We start from the raw sequence: 17,434 nt of genomic DNA on the forward strand, positions 1-17,434 counted from the left end.
GAAGGTACCGACAGGAGATAAGCAGAGAATCAAAATACAGAGGCAAGGTAAGTCACACACACTAGAGTAAGTCCGAGAAACGCTGGGATTACGACGATCTGGCAAAGAAACACTGCAAAGTGGAAGTCCAAATAGTTCATGGTTCCCAGAGGATCATGGGGGAAAAGGGACGTGCCTGACTCCCAGTGGCGGGAATCTGGTGGGCGACCGGAACTCCTGGCCGCCATAGTTGTAGTCCAGACGTGGCGACAGGCCTGGATTCCTGATACATCCATGACCTGGTATGTTCACCCAGCCGTGCAGATGCAGTGTCATCCTCATTGGCTAAAGAGGTGAAAAAGTGATAATGAGTGGGCACAGGACGGTTCAGGAAAACAGAACCATTCTGTACACGTGTCATTGTTTGAGACGTGTGTTCGGTTCAGGACATGCCTCATGTAATGCAGAGTGGCATTTTTCACAGAGACGAGTCAGTCGATAAATCTGGCAACTTTCAAAAGCAACTTGCATCAAATCAAGTGATTTCTCTGGTGGCTTTTGGCCATTTTACTGACGTAAAAGCACAAATCGTTCTGCAGTTACTGTCCTCAACAAGCAACGGGTACAACTGTGAGCTTCTTCCCCCACCCCAAAGCCCTCACAGGCAGTCAGTCTCACAGTAGCTTTGTGCAGCAGTCTCAGCTGCAGTTAATGGCAAAATTGAAAAAAAAAACAGTGTTCGTTCAAACACGTTAAATTATGCAAATTGGGCAATGACATCATTTAGTGGGACAGCCAATAGCTATTTTCTTACTGAGGAGCAACACTGGAGCATCTCTCTGAAGCAGTGGCAAGAGCAACAACACAATGTAAAAACTGATTCTTAAATATCACAAATGTTGGATAAAAAGGCTGATCTATGGTATTTCCAGAGCTGTTTAAAAAAACAATGTAAACCAAACAGAACCCCGATAATCCTGCCCTAAGAACCATGGATTTTGTGAACTGTTCCACCCCAAATAATGAGCTGCTGGTTAGTCTTGTGTAGTAGCAGCACCAGCAGAGGTTTGATGGCTAGCTGTCTTTACTTTGATATATTCTCCTAAGTGAAAGAGACTGGGCCATGACCCAAAGGAAGGTTGGGAGAATACTAAAAATAGGTTGTTAATTATTACAGAGAACATTGCATCAGCAGTTAACAGCTATGGTAATTTCCCTGAGCCAAATCACTGCAATGTAAAATAGGCTGAATAAAAACCCTGTGGGCAAGAGGGAAAGACAGCTAAAATGGAGAAAATGCTTCAGATAAGCTCTGAATATTGGATAAAGAAAAATGGATGGACAATAGTTAATCATCCTCATGGGGGGAATGGCAGCATGCCCCTGACTAGGTCCCTGAACTTCAGGTAATAACTTAAATATATAAACAATATTTTGTAATGATGCTCACACAACATCTGAGTCATAAATCACTTCCTCGCCCTTCGTCATTTCTTGTTTCTCACTCTTCATCTCCCGCTCTTGTCCCTTTCTATTATCTGCTGTGTCCATCTCCTCCTCCTCTTCTTCCTCTCTTTATTTACCAGAACATCATCCGTCACCACTTCTTCCTTCCCTGTCTTCTGTCATCTCGTCCTTGTGTTTCTATTTTAATCACATGGCCTCTTGCTATCACTCTCTCTGCCCACTTCTTTCTTTCTCCCTCCCTTGTTTTTCAATGCAATCACTGCTGAGCTCACGGTGCACATCAGACCTTGGTTATAAAAAGAGCCTTGAGGCTGCACTCTGTGTGTGTGTGTGTGTTTATTCTTTCTGTGTGTGTCCTTCACCTTGATTCCATTGCAAAAACCCTGCAGTGTTCACCGGCATAGAAAAGACTATGCTGGACTGACAGAACATTCCCCTTAGGTTCACAATACAGATGATGCTTTCCCCATGTGGAAAGCAGCAGACATACACATAAAAAAGACTCTAGGACACAGGTGTTAGTGGAGTATTGCAGTATCTGTTCCTCTGCATGCATACAAAGATGATGGGGGCAAGAGCTTATGACTACAAGTTAGACCCGTATATGGTTCAACTATCAACATAAGTCAAAGTGTGATTTAAGTTGAGATGAGATTTCTTTTTGGTTTTCATTAACAACAGTTGACTATAATAAAAATCAATAGTCTAACAACTACAGAAAATGGACAATTTCAAAAGGCAAAGACTGAGGCTGAGATGTTGACACAGACAAGGCCGTTGGTGCAGCCTCGTGCAGCCACCCTAAAGTGGAGTGTAGAACCGAGCCAAATTTTTAAGACAGCCCTGCCTTTTTATTGTGGATGCTCAGAGCACTTATATGTTGAAAACTTAAGAGATAAAAGCACTTGTGCCATCACAATCATCTGTTTTTCAATGGGCCAATCAGAAGGGAAGCATCACTCTAGCAATCAAGGAAATGAATGAGAAGCCTACTCTGGCTGCGTCCATCGCTCCTAAACGCTCAAACATGGTACTGGTTGGCTACACAGACCTTTTGTAATAATTTTTCTATTAAAAACATAAATTTTTTTACCACTGACAAAAAAGTAATGGAAATTGAAGAGCAAATAAACAGAAATACTATTTTAAATCGTGTAAACTCCCATCTCTAGCAATGCACTGCCTGACCTGCGAAAGTCCAAAGTACTGGAAAAAGCAAACAGCTGCAGGGATTCCAGGTTTCATTGGAGCACATAAATCAGATCACACTTGATGTGTTGGACGAATCAAACAAATCAAAGTCTTACCCATTTTTCATTTAATATCGAGGCTGCAGTGTTCAATAGTAACATATAAAACAAATAAGAACTTAGTCTCCTATCATCTCAAAGACTTCAATTGTTCTAACAAACAACAAACACACCTTTTTTACATGATGGTAGTGACCTGTTCACTGTAGTCATGTTATCGCTAACTATCGTTAAATTTGTCCAGCTGCTGGAGACATCTGCTCAGACAGATGTCCACAAATACCGCCACACTATGTCTGCATGCCAGAAAATCTCTCGGTATGTACTGCCATCACTTAAAAAGCAGAGGATTGTTTCTGACTTATTTTGGTGGAAGCATGTCCTGCTGGTACTGATTTTTAGCGGCTAGCAGAATAAGTCAACTGTGTGTTGATCACTGAAGTACACTTAGCAGAGTGAGACATTTCTATTTCTATTTTAATCTTTTATATTAGACAAATTAATTTTGAATCTTCCATCTCCATTTTACCATACTGACAACCACCAAAACAAGTGCTGTAATTTTTATGGTAAAATTTTCTCATTTCAGGCCCAAGGGCAAAAGGGGTTCAGTTTGGCCTCAAGATCTCATCTGAGTGTGACATGGTGGGGATGAGAATTAGAATCTATAAGTCTGAGGCCATGATTCTCAGTTGGAAAGGGATGGCTTGCAATGAGTTACTGCCTCAGATGGAGGAGTTTACATATACCACAAGCTGTTCGTATTTAACTAAAAGAACAAGGGAACCGGCTTTGTGATTTCAAGATAAATTAAGTGATTATGATTAGAAAACAAGTGTTTATATATTAAGATAATCAACTACTTAACTTGTGATCTCAAGATAAGTGCATGAATAAAATGCAGCTGTTCTTGCATTGTTCAGCCAATCACCCATCAAGTAGTTTCTGAAAGAACATGGTCTTTCTCAAATGGCAACTTCCCCCATGGTTCTGTATGACAAACCATTCGAAACATCCGTCAAACAGATGTCCCAGTAGGGGATATAGAAGAATGTTTATGACACTGTGCAAACATTCCTGTACTTGAGGAGACCTTAATAATTCCTTTATACAAATATTTAGGATAGAAAATAGCTTTTACACATTAGTTTTGAAAAGAGGAAAATGCTCTGTTATGTTGACAGCCTCACACATCCTTTCCATTCAACATGTCTCCACAACACAAGCAAATTATTACACCATGCCATACTTGGAAAAGAAAGGCTGTATAGGAAGCAGCACGAGCATTGATTAAATATGTCCATAGTGCATCAAAGATCACACATATCTGAATACTTGGACGCACACATAAATACATGTTTGAGAGGAGCTCTCTCAGCTGCAGGTCTACTGATCTGATCCAATCTGTGAAAACAATCCAATATTTTTCATGTCTGTAGGGCAAATGAGAACACATGATGCTGAAACAGCTGCAGGAAGAAACAAGCAATTCCACCAGCCTCAGACTGTCTGTACCCAATTATAGCCTTATTAATAACTGTCACATAGATATGGTCAGAGGCTTGTTTTCTTCCTGCAATCTGCTAATTATTGCAAGTCTTGATTGTTAAGTTGATAGCAGACTATATGTTTCTGACATTCCCTGTGACATAATTATGTTTCTCCTCACAGTCCAAAATGGCGGCCTCTCTCTGTATACAGCAGTCGTGGGTTAATGACTGACGCTCAGACATTCTTGTTGGAGGACATTCATTCATATGCACACATTCGTTCTCCATCCAGGAATGTTATAAGAAGAAATTGATGGCCAAGTATCAGCAGGAGCTACCACACAGAGCAGTGAATATCCTACCCATGTAAGCAATAAGGGCAACACCTGTCAGTCCTGAGAGATCACCTTTCCCTACACCGACCATTACTGTGGCTCCAATGTCTGCAGCACACAACCATCATTAGGAGCTGTTGGTGTGTTTATGAGAGCAGATGCTCCTGGAAAGCCGTGGGCCACACTGCCCGTTCTCAGGAGGAACATTAAGCCGTCAATATCTCCTCCAACAACTGCATTACCACAGGGAGGACTGGCAAGCAGCTGCTTGAGAGGTTGTAACACTGTTGGGTAATTAGACTGTCATCAAACAATGAAACCATCCTGCTGCCTGACCACATACACATACACACACCAAAGTTTACACTTAAGGACTCTCAGGTTCAGTTATCTTAAGAGCACAGCATACGGATCTAGCTTTGCCTGGGGCTACATTATGTCTATCACCAACACAGCCAATCACATTCCATAACCCATCCCACCATGCATACAGCTGCCCGGAGTGTTGTTTCCAGAACCAGGCTGAGCTAATGGACGTAGATTGTTAATGCTCAAAACATGTTTCATGTGGTATTATATACAATACAATACTGCTAAAATACACATTACATACAAGGATAAGTGAAAGCTTCACCATTCCAAGACATTTTAGTTTGAAACATTTTTAAAGCTCAGACAGCGATATTGTAGTCTCCGGAGCAATTACATGACTCACACACTTTTAAGCAAGCAAATGGAAAACAGCATGGGGCTGAGGGTGGAGGTTTGGGGAGCCCTAAAGGTGTACCAATGATTGTTAGAAGTCTAGAACAGTCTGGGACAGTGTCCATGTGAGCAACCTAGACAAAAGCTAACAGATATCCAAACCCCTCCAACCAGGTACACTTGTAAAACACCCAAACCACCTCCAGGCAACTCATTAGGCATTTTCCAATGTATGCTGTGAATGTGATTGGACCAGCAATTGTAGGAAATCTGAAAAGAAGCTGGATGAAAAACTCTTATCCTGGTGACTGTATGCATACCAGCTATAGCCCAAAGCTGCGGTCTGTATCAGCGATCCTGTACCTTTTTTTTTTTCAACCTTTCTCTCTGCGGCTGCGTTCACTGACAGTTCTGTGTTTTGATCTGTGAACAGTCTCTGAACACATTATCACAGGAACAATCAGTGACTGTCTCCACTTTCTCTCACGCCATCAGTCTGCTGCAGTTTGCCTCATCAGGAGTTCTCATTCACCTGTCTCCCTGGTTGAGTAAAGGGAGCAGGGTCAACAGATTCCCTATCAAAGCTCCTTGTTAGCAAGCGTTTACCCTGTTGCTGCTGAAGTGCCCTTGAGCGTCACAGTGAATCCTGAGTGGCGACACAACTGCTCTTCTGCTGCAAAGCCTGCACAGCCAACACATGACAAAGGCTTATATAAATAGCAATATTACTGAATACATAAATGCTTCCTCATTAACTTTTATTAAGAGTAACAGTTTTTATTTAATATTTCAGTCAAGCATGTGTATGGCTGACAATTTTAAAGAGGAAATTGTGCATTAGAGATTTCCATAACTGCTTACTTCTGATGTTTACATCCAAACTTTGCAGTATTTGCAAAACTGGAAACCAGAGGACAAACTACCACATCAAACATAAGTATTGTTGCTGACCATGTCCATTCCTTTATAAGCACCGCATCCACATCTTCTGATAGATACTTCTGGTGGAAATAAACACTATCTCACCCAGCTCAGATCATCTCAGACATGACAGCAAGTTCACTGCACTCCAATGACCTCCACAGTCAACAGATCTGAGTCCAACAGAGCACCGTTGTGATGCTGTGGAATGAAAAACTCACAAACTGACAATTTGAGACAATTTGAATCCCAGCACAAAATGTATAAACGGTTGCCAGCACATGAACAAGGTCTCTCTCAGCTGTTGGGATAGTTTTGCTGTTAGACTGCTGTTGATCTGTTTACAAAAGTCAAAAATATGATCAATACATTTTCATTGTTTTCCCCATCTAAAACCTCTCTGTGAAATGAGAACATTTGATTTACTCGAGAAAAAGTGGTGATGTCAGTTCAGTGCAAGCCAGCAGCACTGTCATGAAGTGCAGCTGTCAGTGATGATGGATTCACCTGATGTGCACAGCACTGTAACCACCTAGAAGAAGCCCACACAGGCGCAGTCCACAGCCAGGCAGCAGGTCTTATACTAAAGCTGTCATACTGTGAGGTACCACTGCACCACTTCCCTGCACATAATTGGATAATTGGAGGGTAATTGTGCCATGGAGCCTGTGTGGAAGCAATCTTTGTGCATCTCTAATAAACTAATAAAGGTTTCTTAATCTTAATCTTAATCTTAATCTCTGCTCATCAGGGGTTTCTTTTATTTTGTCTGTTTGGAGTTTAAGATAAAAAAATAAAGGCTATTCAACTTTTCTGGGAAAGGCAAATTATTGCATAATGAAACTAAGCAGGATAAAGGATGAGTGTTGGAGGAGCAGACCTGTTTCCATTTCTAAAACCTGAGTTTGGACTCTTTCCCTCCTTCAGGAACACTGTGTGGGCTTCTTGTTTTCATGCACTCATTGCAAAATTAATATTCATTTCTAACACATGCCCAGCCTGTTCTGGACGCTCGCCTGGTCTCCCCCACCTCCACCCAGCGCCAAACAGCGAGCAGCAGGACCCGCCCTCCCGCAGCCCGGCAGCATCCTGCACAGTAACTTCTCCTCATGTACACACCTCCAACTACATCACCATTAAACTGTACGAAAGCTGCGCAACTAGTTCCACGTTTCCTGATTTTTGGCTCAGTGACATGTTGATTCCTTTAAACCTGAACTCGCATCAGAGAAGAAGCGGTGTGGGGAGGAAGGGATGGGATGTGCTGGGACAGGCTGCTCTGACTTTTAATGTAAATATGAACGAGTTTGAGAGACACATCGGTTCTATCTTTCCAAAGAATAACACACTATGCGCAGATTGTTGTAAAGTTAAGCAGGAGACTGCAACAGCTTCTTTCCATGAAGGGACGACCACATGACGTCAGCCCTAACTGCGTGTTTAATGAGCTTTCCTGCACAGGGTTCACTAATATTAGTGACATTAGCATAAACTAGCGTAAACTGTTTGTTTGTCGGAGGTCCAGGTGAGTTGTCCGAACTTACTTGAAGGTGAGGATGCACAGCGGTCTGTAGGACTTGTGGCTCGTGTTGTCCGCCATCCTCTTGCCCCAGAAGTCGTTAGTAAAGATGTTTCTGAGGCTGGAGCCCGGTCGGACGTCCGGGTTGTTGATGATAGCCCACACATCGTCGTGCACCAACTCCCCGTGGAGAGAGTTGCTGTAGCACAGGGCGCAGAGGGCGGCCAGCACGGCGTAGCGACATGCAGTCAACACCGCCTCCGGCCGCACGGTCAACCGCGGCTGCTGGCGGGCTTTTTTCTCCCGTCCCGGCGCTGTCATGTCGGGCCTGGCTTCTCCCGCAGCTCCACTGGGAGGAGGATGAAGCTGGGAGTATCAGAGGATACGTCCATTCCGCTTGACAGGTAGCGACAGTGTGTGCTCTGGACAGCGGGGGACGGTGTGGATGTTTTGTGCTTCCTTCACGTGCAGCCGGGAAATCCTAAACTCATGGTACAGGAGAGACCGCAGCTCACCTTCAAATAGTGTGCTTCCTCTATTCAAGTGCAAATGTAAAGTGATGTTATTATAAGTTACGTAAGTATTACTGCATTTTGATTGCATTCTATTCGACACATGTAATTTATTATTGAAGCTTATTGCTTGTGTTTTAAAACACAAACGTAATGTACGTATATTCTATATTTTTCAAACCGTGAAAACAAAAACTCGAGATTTTAAGAAGGTTACATTGTCTCAACAGTTTACCTTTTACAAATTAAATGCATGGTAACGCGTAAACTTTTGGATGTACGAGCTTCTGTGGAGTCGGTAAACGCCACACCAGCCTTGTGAACCCGCCTGCGGACGCATGCGCATGGGTACTCTGCCGCTCTCCCCTATGGAAACATCAGCAGCAGAAAATCAATACTGCCTGGTGGAAACTGCACCAGCGCATGATTACAAAAAGCATTGACGTGACCTCTCCTGTCCACAGCAGCAGCATGAAGCAAGGTCATGTCTTTATTTTTTTAAATATTTTTTTAGTTGCATATTCTAAGTTCTAAGTGTGCGGACCTGCTACAGGTCTCCCTAAAAAATTCTACTGCACATTTTTAACTCAAGGACATTCAAATATATGGCCCTAAACAGCCTACGGTGAACATGGGGTAAAAGACCATTAGATTTATTGCTTTAAGATAACATACTGTATTTGCTACGTGTAATTATTTCAGCAGAGGACAGCAGAATTGCCTCGGTAGTAAGAAAAAAGAGCATCACATTAAAACATAAAAAAGTTTCTTACAGCTCGATCGAGGAGAAGAAAGTTTACCATACAAGTGAACACTCATACTGCCACCCCAAGTCCTGAAGGTCTTTCAAGGCAATGCACATTTATATTGCAGATAAGTTGTCCTGTCTTCCAAACAGAGATTGCCCTGTCTGAAAGAGAAGACTATTTGAGGTTAGGAACACCCGGTACAAGTCTGTCCTAAATATAATGTCCCCATATTGGAATTGCCCAGAATCATACAGAAATGGCACAGATCTTATCTAATGCTGATGCCTCATATCACATTTGTGATGTACATTAAGTAAGATGCCTTTGGCCATAATCACTCATAAGCAAACATGCAAAGACACCTTATAAAAAAGGAAGGAATATAAAAAATGTCTTCACAAATAAACATGAAAATGTCTAGTCATAACATTTTTTTCTTTCTTAGCGTGGGAGATCAGCACTTTCACAGGTAGAGCGAGACAGCATAAAAGACTAGAATTGAACCCTGGGTTCTGTAATGAGGACTGTAACTTTAGTTTATTGATAGTGCACTCTATCAGGTGAATTACATGAAAAGTGGCCCGGCAACTTTTTGTTATTACTTTTAATTAATTATTTAAATTTAATTTAATTTAATTATCCCTTTTAGCAAAGGATACAGCAAAAATCAGTACATTTTCACCCACCCTCAGAGGGATACCTATCTGGCCATGTGTGACTGCTGCAATCTGGTTGCCACATGTCCACAGAAGAAGGTGGAGGTCCCAGACTTTCACTCAGGATGCCAGGGTTTGTCTTCTGTGGGATGATTACTTTCTCACACACAGTTTTCCTGCTTTCTGCTGAGGTTGAGACATTAAAAATACTTGGTTGTACTACTTGTACACTACTTTCCTATCACTGCCTGCCATTTTTGGCCAACATGGTGAGCTATTTAACTACCTATTGCACTATATCACTACAACCACTGTAAATACATACTAGTTGTTTCAGATGGGAGTAGAAGGTTGAGCCAAATCAGACTCCATTAAAACTACAAATCTGTATATGCCCTTAATTTGTATCACATTTAAATTTTGATCTTTTTAATGTCACAAAGGAGAAGGAAAACAGGTTTGAGAGTGAGAGAGACCAACAAGTGTGTGTGTGTGTGAGTGAGTGAATGAGAGAGAGAGAGCCTGAGGGCAAACAGCAGAGTCAGTCAACAACGTGCTGAACATCTGGTGTGTCCCCTTGCGGCCTGACCAGCTCATTGCGATTCCTGTTTCGTGGTGGCCAGCTGGTCACAGAGCGCCTGGCCTGCTGCTCTGAAACGGAGCTCATTTGAGCACTCTGCCACAGCTGCTCGTCCTGACACACACAAACACACACACACACTGACCCTGTCTCTTACATCGGCCTGAGATGAAAGTGAGGTCAGGCAGTCTATGGTGCATGACAACGCAGCTCATCGCTCTCCGCTGCCTTTGATTTTTACGCTAGTTATTATTGTGTGTGTGTGTACAGGCGGAACTGAAACATGCTGTTAATGAGGTCTTTGTGGACATTTAGGTGACACCATTGTGTTGGAGAATGTGTGTGTAAGGCCATAGCAACAGGGTCAGCATGATGCGATTCATGACTGATTTCAACAAGCTCTGCTCTACTACACACACACACACACATTTCTAACATGTCATCTCTCAGCTAAAGGGGGTGTAGGAGCAATTTTGGGCTACGCGTTTCTTTAATTGAGGTGAAAATCGACTTGGGAGGGTTGTTATAATTTCATCCTCTTTTCTGCAATGTGTGGTTTACACCTGAAAATGAAAAGGGTCTGTACTGTAGACATGTAGGTGGAGATTTGTGAAAGAGACACCATCAAGTGAGAGTGACAGAAAGTTAGATTTGGTGTCAAGAAACACAAAAATAGAGCTCTTTTTTGACACATGCTGCTGTGTGCTGGAGTGTGCAGACCTCATTATTAATACTCACCTCAATAATAACTATGAGTACAAGTGCAGGATTTACATTCAAAATCTAATTGTTGGAACATTTACTATGTGAAAAAAGTAAACAGTTTATGTTAAACCAAAAAAAGTCTGTAATTATGCAATTAATTAAGTTAATAAGTAAGGACTAGCTGGTTCCATTAAATTCCTGTTTAATATTCAAAGCAGATATGACACATGCTAACAGTTATGCTAATGGTCATAATATGTTTTGAAGGAACCCATCTGACAAACATCAAAAGACCATGTGAGCAGGCGGGTTGGGGATGGTGGTGTTACTTTTCCAGCTGTGTCCAGAAGCACCCGTTCACTCCCTGCTCCATACGTGGCAACAACTAATAAAACAAAAATAATTTAGTTTGTTTACATTTTTGTAATACAAATAATCAAAGAACTTGTTGTTGTTATTTTTGTGTGATCCCCTCCCCCCTCCCCATCAGATTCACCAGCCCTTCCTCCGAGGCTCAGCCGGTCTTGCATCTCCCACCAGCTGGCAGTGCAACACACCTGTAGGAAGCCCCATGAAGCCCCATGAGTCTCACAGCCTCAGTAATAACATCAACCACTCGACGCTCTGTACAAATCACTAAAGACCCAGGCAGGGGAGGAAAATGAAACATCTGTTCTCTCTCCATCTTCACTTCCTCCGTGCTTTCATGGCCTCCTGCCGAGGAGAAGCACCAGGATTCACCGCAAACTGTTTGAAATAAAGCGTCCTTCTGGATTTATGTGAATCCGCTTTTAAAGTCCATGTGCTGTTTGTTGTAGGAGATAAACACAACCAGGAGCTGGAAGAACATGCACCAGTTTACAACACAACTTCTTTACAGTCACATTTTTTTCCCCTGCAGCATCTTTGTAAGAACTTTTTGTTCATTTACAGCCAAAAGTCTGCAACCTGTAAATGCAGGAATTTTATGATTTGAGGCAATTTTCTTGTACAACCTGCTTGAGTCTCCAGTTCCCCCACATTCTCATCCCATTGTGTGACATACTCACATTATCACATTGTCACATTATAATCCTGCGCTTAAGTGTTTTTCATGCACAGAAGTCCTGAATTCACATCCACCCTATGCCATCTTGGTTGTATTTTTTTATGCATTCTGTTGTATTCAGACTTGCATCCATCATTTAATCAAAGCTGTCAAGTTTTTCTAATTTCTTCCTCTAAGTTATAAATGTATGTTAACCACGACGGCCTGCAGGAATTGAACAAACTCCCACTGTGGTATTTCATTTCATTATTACAGCTGGCTGCCTGATGGCCTCTAAATGGCGACTGGCACTTGTTACGACATGGCCTGCCATCCCGAGAACTGGAGGGCTGTTAAATATTACCCATAGAGCTTTATGAGTTGAATGGGCCATTAGGGGAAAGGGTGATTAGAGTGTCACCCGGCTATGAAGTACACAGACATGCAAGCCCTTCATGGGGTCTAAAGCCGAGGGGGCAGAGACAATGACACATAATATGCAATCACACAGAGCATGAACAAGGCTAATTACAAATATATGAAGGCATTGTAAATAATAAATGCGGCCCTTGTAAAGTAAAGATAGCCAATAAAGTGAGGGCCAAAGAGGTGTTGTTGCCACACGAGGATAGTCTCAACTGATGGAAATTAGTAACATATAAATCATGAGCTCATTTGATCACTAGATAAATTTAGCTGCCTATGTATTGTAAATGCATTTATTGCTAAATTATGCTAATTTATTCAAGTGCTACAGGTCTTATTCTGTAAGCAACAGTAGCACAGTGCCCTTCACGCACAGTTAATATTCACCTAAAGTAGAATGCATTTTAAATATAACTTATACACACACACACACACACACACACGTTCACTCATATGGGGAAAGATAGATGGCTGCTGCTGCTGTTTCTGCGATGTGGAACAAGGAAACAGAGGAGAGTTTTGTGAAGCTATGCCTCTATGAAGTATACGAGTAGGAGAGAATGGGTTGAATACTGCATCATTAACACAGGTGTACTGCAGCCACGTTTCATATGATTGAAACTAATTAAACAAGCATACAAAATTAATTTGTGATCTTATGGCCATACATTTTTGGTCTGCCATAGGCAGATGAAACCATTTACTTGCAATTAATTACAATGCAGGTAAAGAAAGTCGAATTTTGATTAATGATGTAGGGGAATTAAAATAAATATTGATATTCTATATTTCTATAGATCTCAAACACTGTGCACATCAGAGGCTAAATCAAAAAGCTTCCCTGCGGAGCATGGCACTGTGCTGAGGATGCTGAAGCATTCTGCAGCGCTGTCAAAACATGTCAGAGTCCTTGAGGAAGCAGGGAGCAGTGTATTGACTTGCAAGGAGAATAAAAAAGAAAGGTCTAAAAGTTGGTCTGCTGCTATACCTGTGTGCCCTGAGCCATCCATTTCTGTGTGTGTGTGTGTGTGTGTGTGTGTGTGTGTGGGGGGGGGGGGGGGGGGGGGGTCACTGCCTCTGACAGACACACATCTCTGACACAGGATTTTGCTTAAGGGAGCCACCACATGGACAACTCATAGTCTCCACTGTCAAAGTGAGGGCTTGTCATGCTGCAGCATTGTTTTTTGTTTTGTTTTCTTACTTTTTCTGTTGGCTGTATGTTGCACATAATTTCATGATGGGCATTGTCTGCTCTAAAGGGACTCTTATATTAACCTTTACTGTCTTTTTGGCTATGACTGTTCAGTACACAATTTGACTTTGTCTTTCTAGTTGTCCTACTGTCTTGTAGAACCCCATCTTTTAATTCTGTGTGTGTGTGTGTGTGTGTGTGTGTAAAACTATAACAGAAATCACCTGATTGTTGTGGGTCTTAGTATTAGGCAAATACATCCCCACTGTGCCATTATGTATTTGGTAAAGCAGCAAACTGCTGGTGTACAGACAGTGTACACCTAAAAACTTTAAATTTTTCTGGTCAAGAACACCTCTCTTCAACAGAGAACCACTTGGTCAGTCACCTACTCATAGCTTAGAGTAAAAGGAGTACAAGGCAAACATTAAACTATATATATGGGGTCTATGTGAAAATGATACATTGATTAGTCTGGAAGGTGTGGTTCATGTGGGGGATAGGGAAAGAGATCCATTCACATAACAGACTGACAAAAGACATTGTTCAGTCTGAAATGTGAGTGAGTGAGTTGGGGTGGTGTGTATGGTCACTTTTGACCGAGAACACCACAGGTGTAACAAGGTTGATTAAAACACTCAAAATTCAATGAAAGAGGTGATCATCACTTTTATATGTTAAAGTGCATGATGTGGAGGATATCATAAGGCCTTGAAGCAATCGGATGTAAAACACAATTTTTATGAGTGTCTTAAGTTGTAAATCGGTCAGATTTGACCCGAACAACACAACAGGAGGGTTAATGTCAATTCAATGAGAATGAGAGGCTTTAAAATAACTCCATGCCATGTGCTACTGCGCACTAACTAACTAACTATATACATACATATATATATATATATATATATATATATATATATATATATATATATATATACACTATCATATATACATATACATATATATATACATATACATATATATACATATATACATATATATAATATATACTATACTATATATATATATATATATATATATATATACATATAATACTATACATATATATATATATATAATATACATATATATATATATATATATATATATATATATTATATATATATATATATATCTAACTATATACATATATATATACATATATAACATATATATACATATATAACATATATATACATATATAACATATATATACATATACATATATATATATACATATATATATATACATATATATATATACATATATATACATATATATATATATATATACATATATATACATATATATATATATATACATATATATACATATATATATATATATATATTATATATATATATATAAATAACAATCGTTGGCCATCCTTACTGTATTGTATATGTCAGGATGCAAGGGGTTTTAGACTCAAATGCGAGACAAAAGATTGAGAGTGCATAAACCAAGGTGTAATTTCTGCTTCGAATCAAAACACAAAATAGCCCAACATAGACAAAAGTCTCATACCTAGTAGAGAGCCAAACAAACTGACCTGGAGCATACTCAGGGGCAGGTGTCCGGTGCCGATCTGCCAGCCGTTTGTTGCTCTCAGATGAACGAAGTAGAGCTGCTTGAGCCTCTCTCCAAACATGGCGAAACTGATGCTGGATTGATGGCACAGCGAACTCCACCTTCTCCTCGGGAAAAAGGGGTGGCTGGTAGCCAAGGGGAATTTCAAAAGGGGACAAGCCTGAATCAGATGAGGTGAGGGAATTATGAGCATACTCAACCCACGGTAACTCTGAGCTCCAAGTGGTCTGATTGTGGGCGCAGACACAGCGAAGGGCTGCCTCAAGGTCCTGGTTGGCCCGCTCTGTCTGCCCATTCGACTGTGGGTGGAAACCAGATGAAAGGCTGACAGATGTCCCGAATGCTGAGCAGAAGGAGCGCCGGACCTGAGAGACAAACTGTGGGCCCCTATCACACAATATCCACTGGAATTCCATGAAGTCTGAACACATGACGAATCATAAGTTTAGCAGTCTCAGAAGCCGTGGGAAGCTTGTTAAGGGCGATGAAATGGGCAGCCTTGGAAAATCTGTCCACAATAGTAAGTATTACAGTCTTACCCTGTGACAGGGGCAATCCAGTCACAAAATCCAGGGTGATATGGGACCACAGCCTGCTAGGAACAGGTAGGGGATGAAGCAAGCCAGCAGCCTGTTGGTTGCTTGTCTTGCATTGAGCGCAGACTGAACAAGCCTTCACAAACTCCTTAGCATCCTGCACCATCTGTGGCCACCAGAAATGACGTCGAATGAAAGAGAGAGTGCGACGAATACCAGGATGACATGTGAGCCAAGTTGAGAAATGAGCCCACTGCAGAACCTATGACCTAGTAGTACTGGGAACAAACAGTCTGTTAGCTGGCCCACCCCCAGGATTTGGCTCAATAGCCTGTGCTGACTTGACATCCCTTTCAATCTGCTAGGTGAGTGCACCCACCACACAGGAGGGGGGTATTATAGTCTCAGGCTCAGAAGAAGGATCAGCAGAGCAATACTCTCAAGAAAGTGCATCAGCCTTAACATTTTTGGACTCAGGACGATAAGATATAGTAAAATTGAATCATGTCTGTCTGGAATTAAGCCGTTTAAGCACTTCCTTGCTTTAGCCCCATTAGCGACCTAGCTGCCTCTCTTCCGGGTTTGGTATGCTGGAAATTCTGGAGGAACGAGTCCACAAACGGAGGAAAAGAGTCACTAATGGGCAACTTGTGCCCCCATTCAGCTGAGGCCGCTGGAGCTGCTGGAGGATCTGGCCCATCTGCTCATTGAAGTTGGCGCCCTGGCATTCCAGGCGACTAGACACCTCCGCCTGACCAAGAGCTGCAAGCTGTTCCTCAAATTGGCCCAGACGCTGGCCCTGTTTGGCAAGGGCTGCCAGGATGCGAGACAAAAGATGAGTGCATAAACCAAGGTTTAATTTCTGCTACACAAAAGAAAAACATAAGACTAAATCTAGAATTCCACTAAGTCTCAAAATCATGATCACGATCTTTTGGCTCAAACACAAGGAGGATCACAAGACACATTGGCGGGGAAGGCAGGTAGACAAAGACATTAAATACGTAGGGAGGATGGAAAACAAGACGCAGGTGGTACACATTAGGAGAATCAGGAAGTCACCGGGAGAAGGGAGCACATGAGGAAGGGGAAGACAAGACGACTGAAACAGAGGCATGTTAGCAAAGTAAAACAGGAAAAGGATAACTTTCAAAATAAAGCAACTCCAGACTCAACCCTGACAGTATAGATTTGTGATGTTTTAATGATGGCTGACATGCATTGTTACTGTTTTTCAGATTGATAAGGAGTTCATGCTCATATCAACTGTATGTCTGCGATCTACATTCTCTGCTGAGCTCGACCGGCTCTCACCGCGTCTGATGGAAATGTTGAGGATCAAAGGAGGGGTTGCAGGAAAAAAGATAAGGCTTCTCATTGACATCTCCAAGGTTTGTATAAAAATTTGTTGGAGCGGATGTAGGAAAGGTTCTTGTGTTCTGTCCAAATCAAAAAGGGGACCTCGGCTCCCTCGAGCCAGTGGCGCCACTCCTGGAGAGCCAGAACCACCGCCAACAGCTCCCTATTACCCACGTCATAATTCTTTTCAGCAGGTGACAGGCTACGGGAAAAATAGGTGCAGGGATGAACCTTGTGATCCTCTGAACTCTGCTCCCTACTCCAGTCTCCGAAGCATCAACCTCAACAATAAACTGACGAGAAGAGTCAGAGTGGATGAGAATAGGAGCACTAGAAAACAGAGTCTTCAGGTTAGAAAAGGCCATCGGACCCTCCTCTGTCCAGAGGAAAGGCCTAGCAGGGGAGGTTAAGCTGGTAAGGGGAGCTGGCACT

The 17,434-nt window shown here is 41.9% G+C and overlaps 1 protein-coding gene across 6 annotated transcripts in view; it reads right to left on the reverse strand.

Annotated features, from left to right (window-relative positions):
* The window catches only part of tmtc1 (transmembrane O-mannosyltransferase targeting cadherins 1), a 91,883-nt gene extending 83,770 nt beyond the window's left edge, over nt 1-8,113 (reverse strand). For all 6 annotated transcript variants that reach the window (XR_003670206.1, XR_003670208.1, XR_003670210.1 and 3 more), the window contains exon 1: nt 7,692-8,113. Coding sequence is in view for 1 of the 6 variants with exons in the window: in XM_028399639.1 (XP_028255440.1) it covers nt 7,692-7,987 (296 nt within the window). In the remaining 5 variants the exon portion in view is untranslated. The remainder of the gene's footprint in view (nt 1-7,691) is intronic.
* Nucleotides 8,114-17,434: the final 9,321 nt, after the last annotated feature.

This window comes from Parambassis ranga, chromosome 2, assembly GCF_900634625.1.
Source record: "Parambassis ranga chromosome 2, fParRan2.1, whole genome shotgun sequence".
Lineage (NCBI taxonomy): Eukaryota > Metazoa > Chordata > Actinopteri > Ambassidae > Parambassis > Parambassis ranga.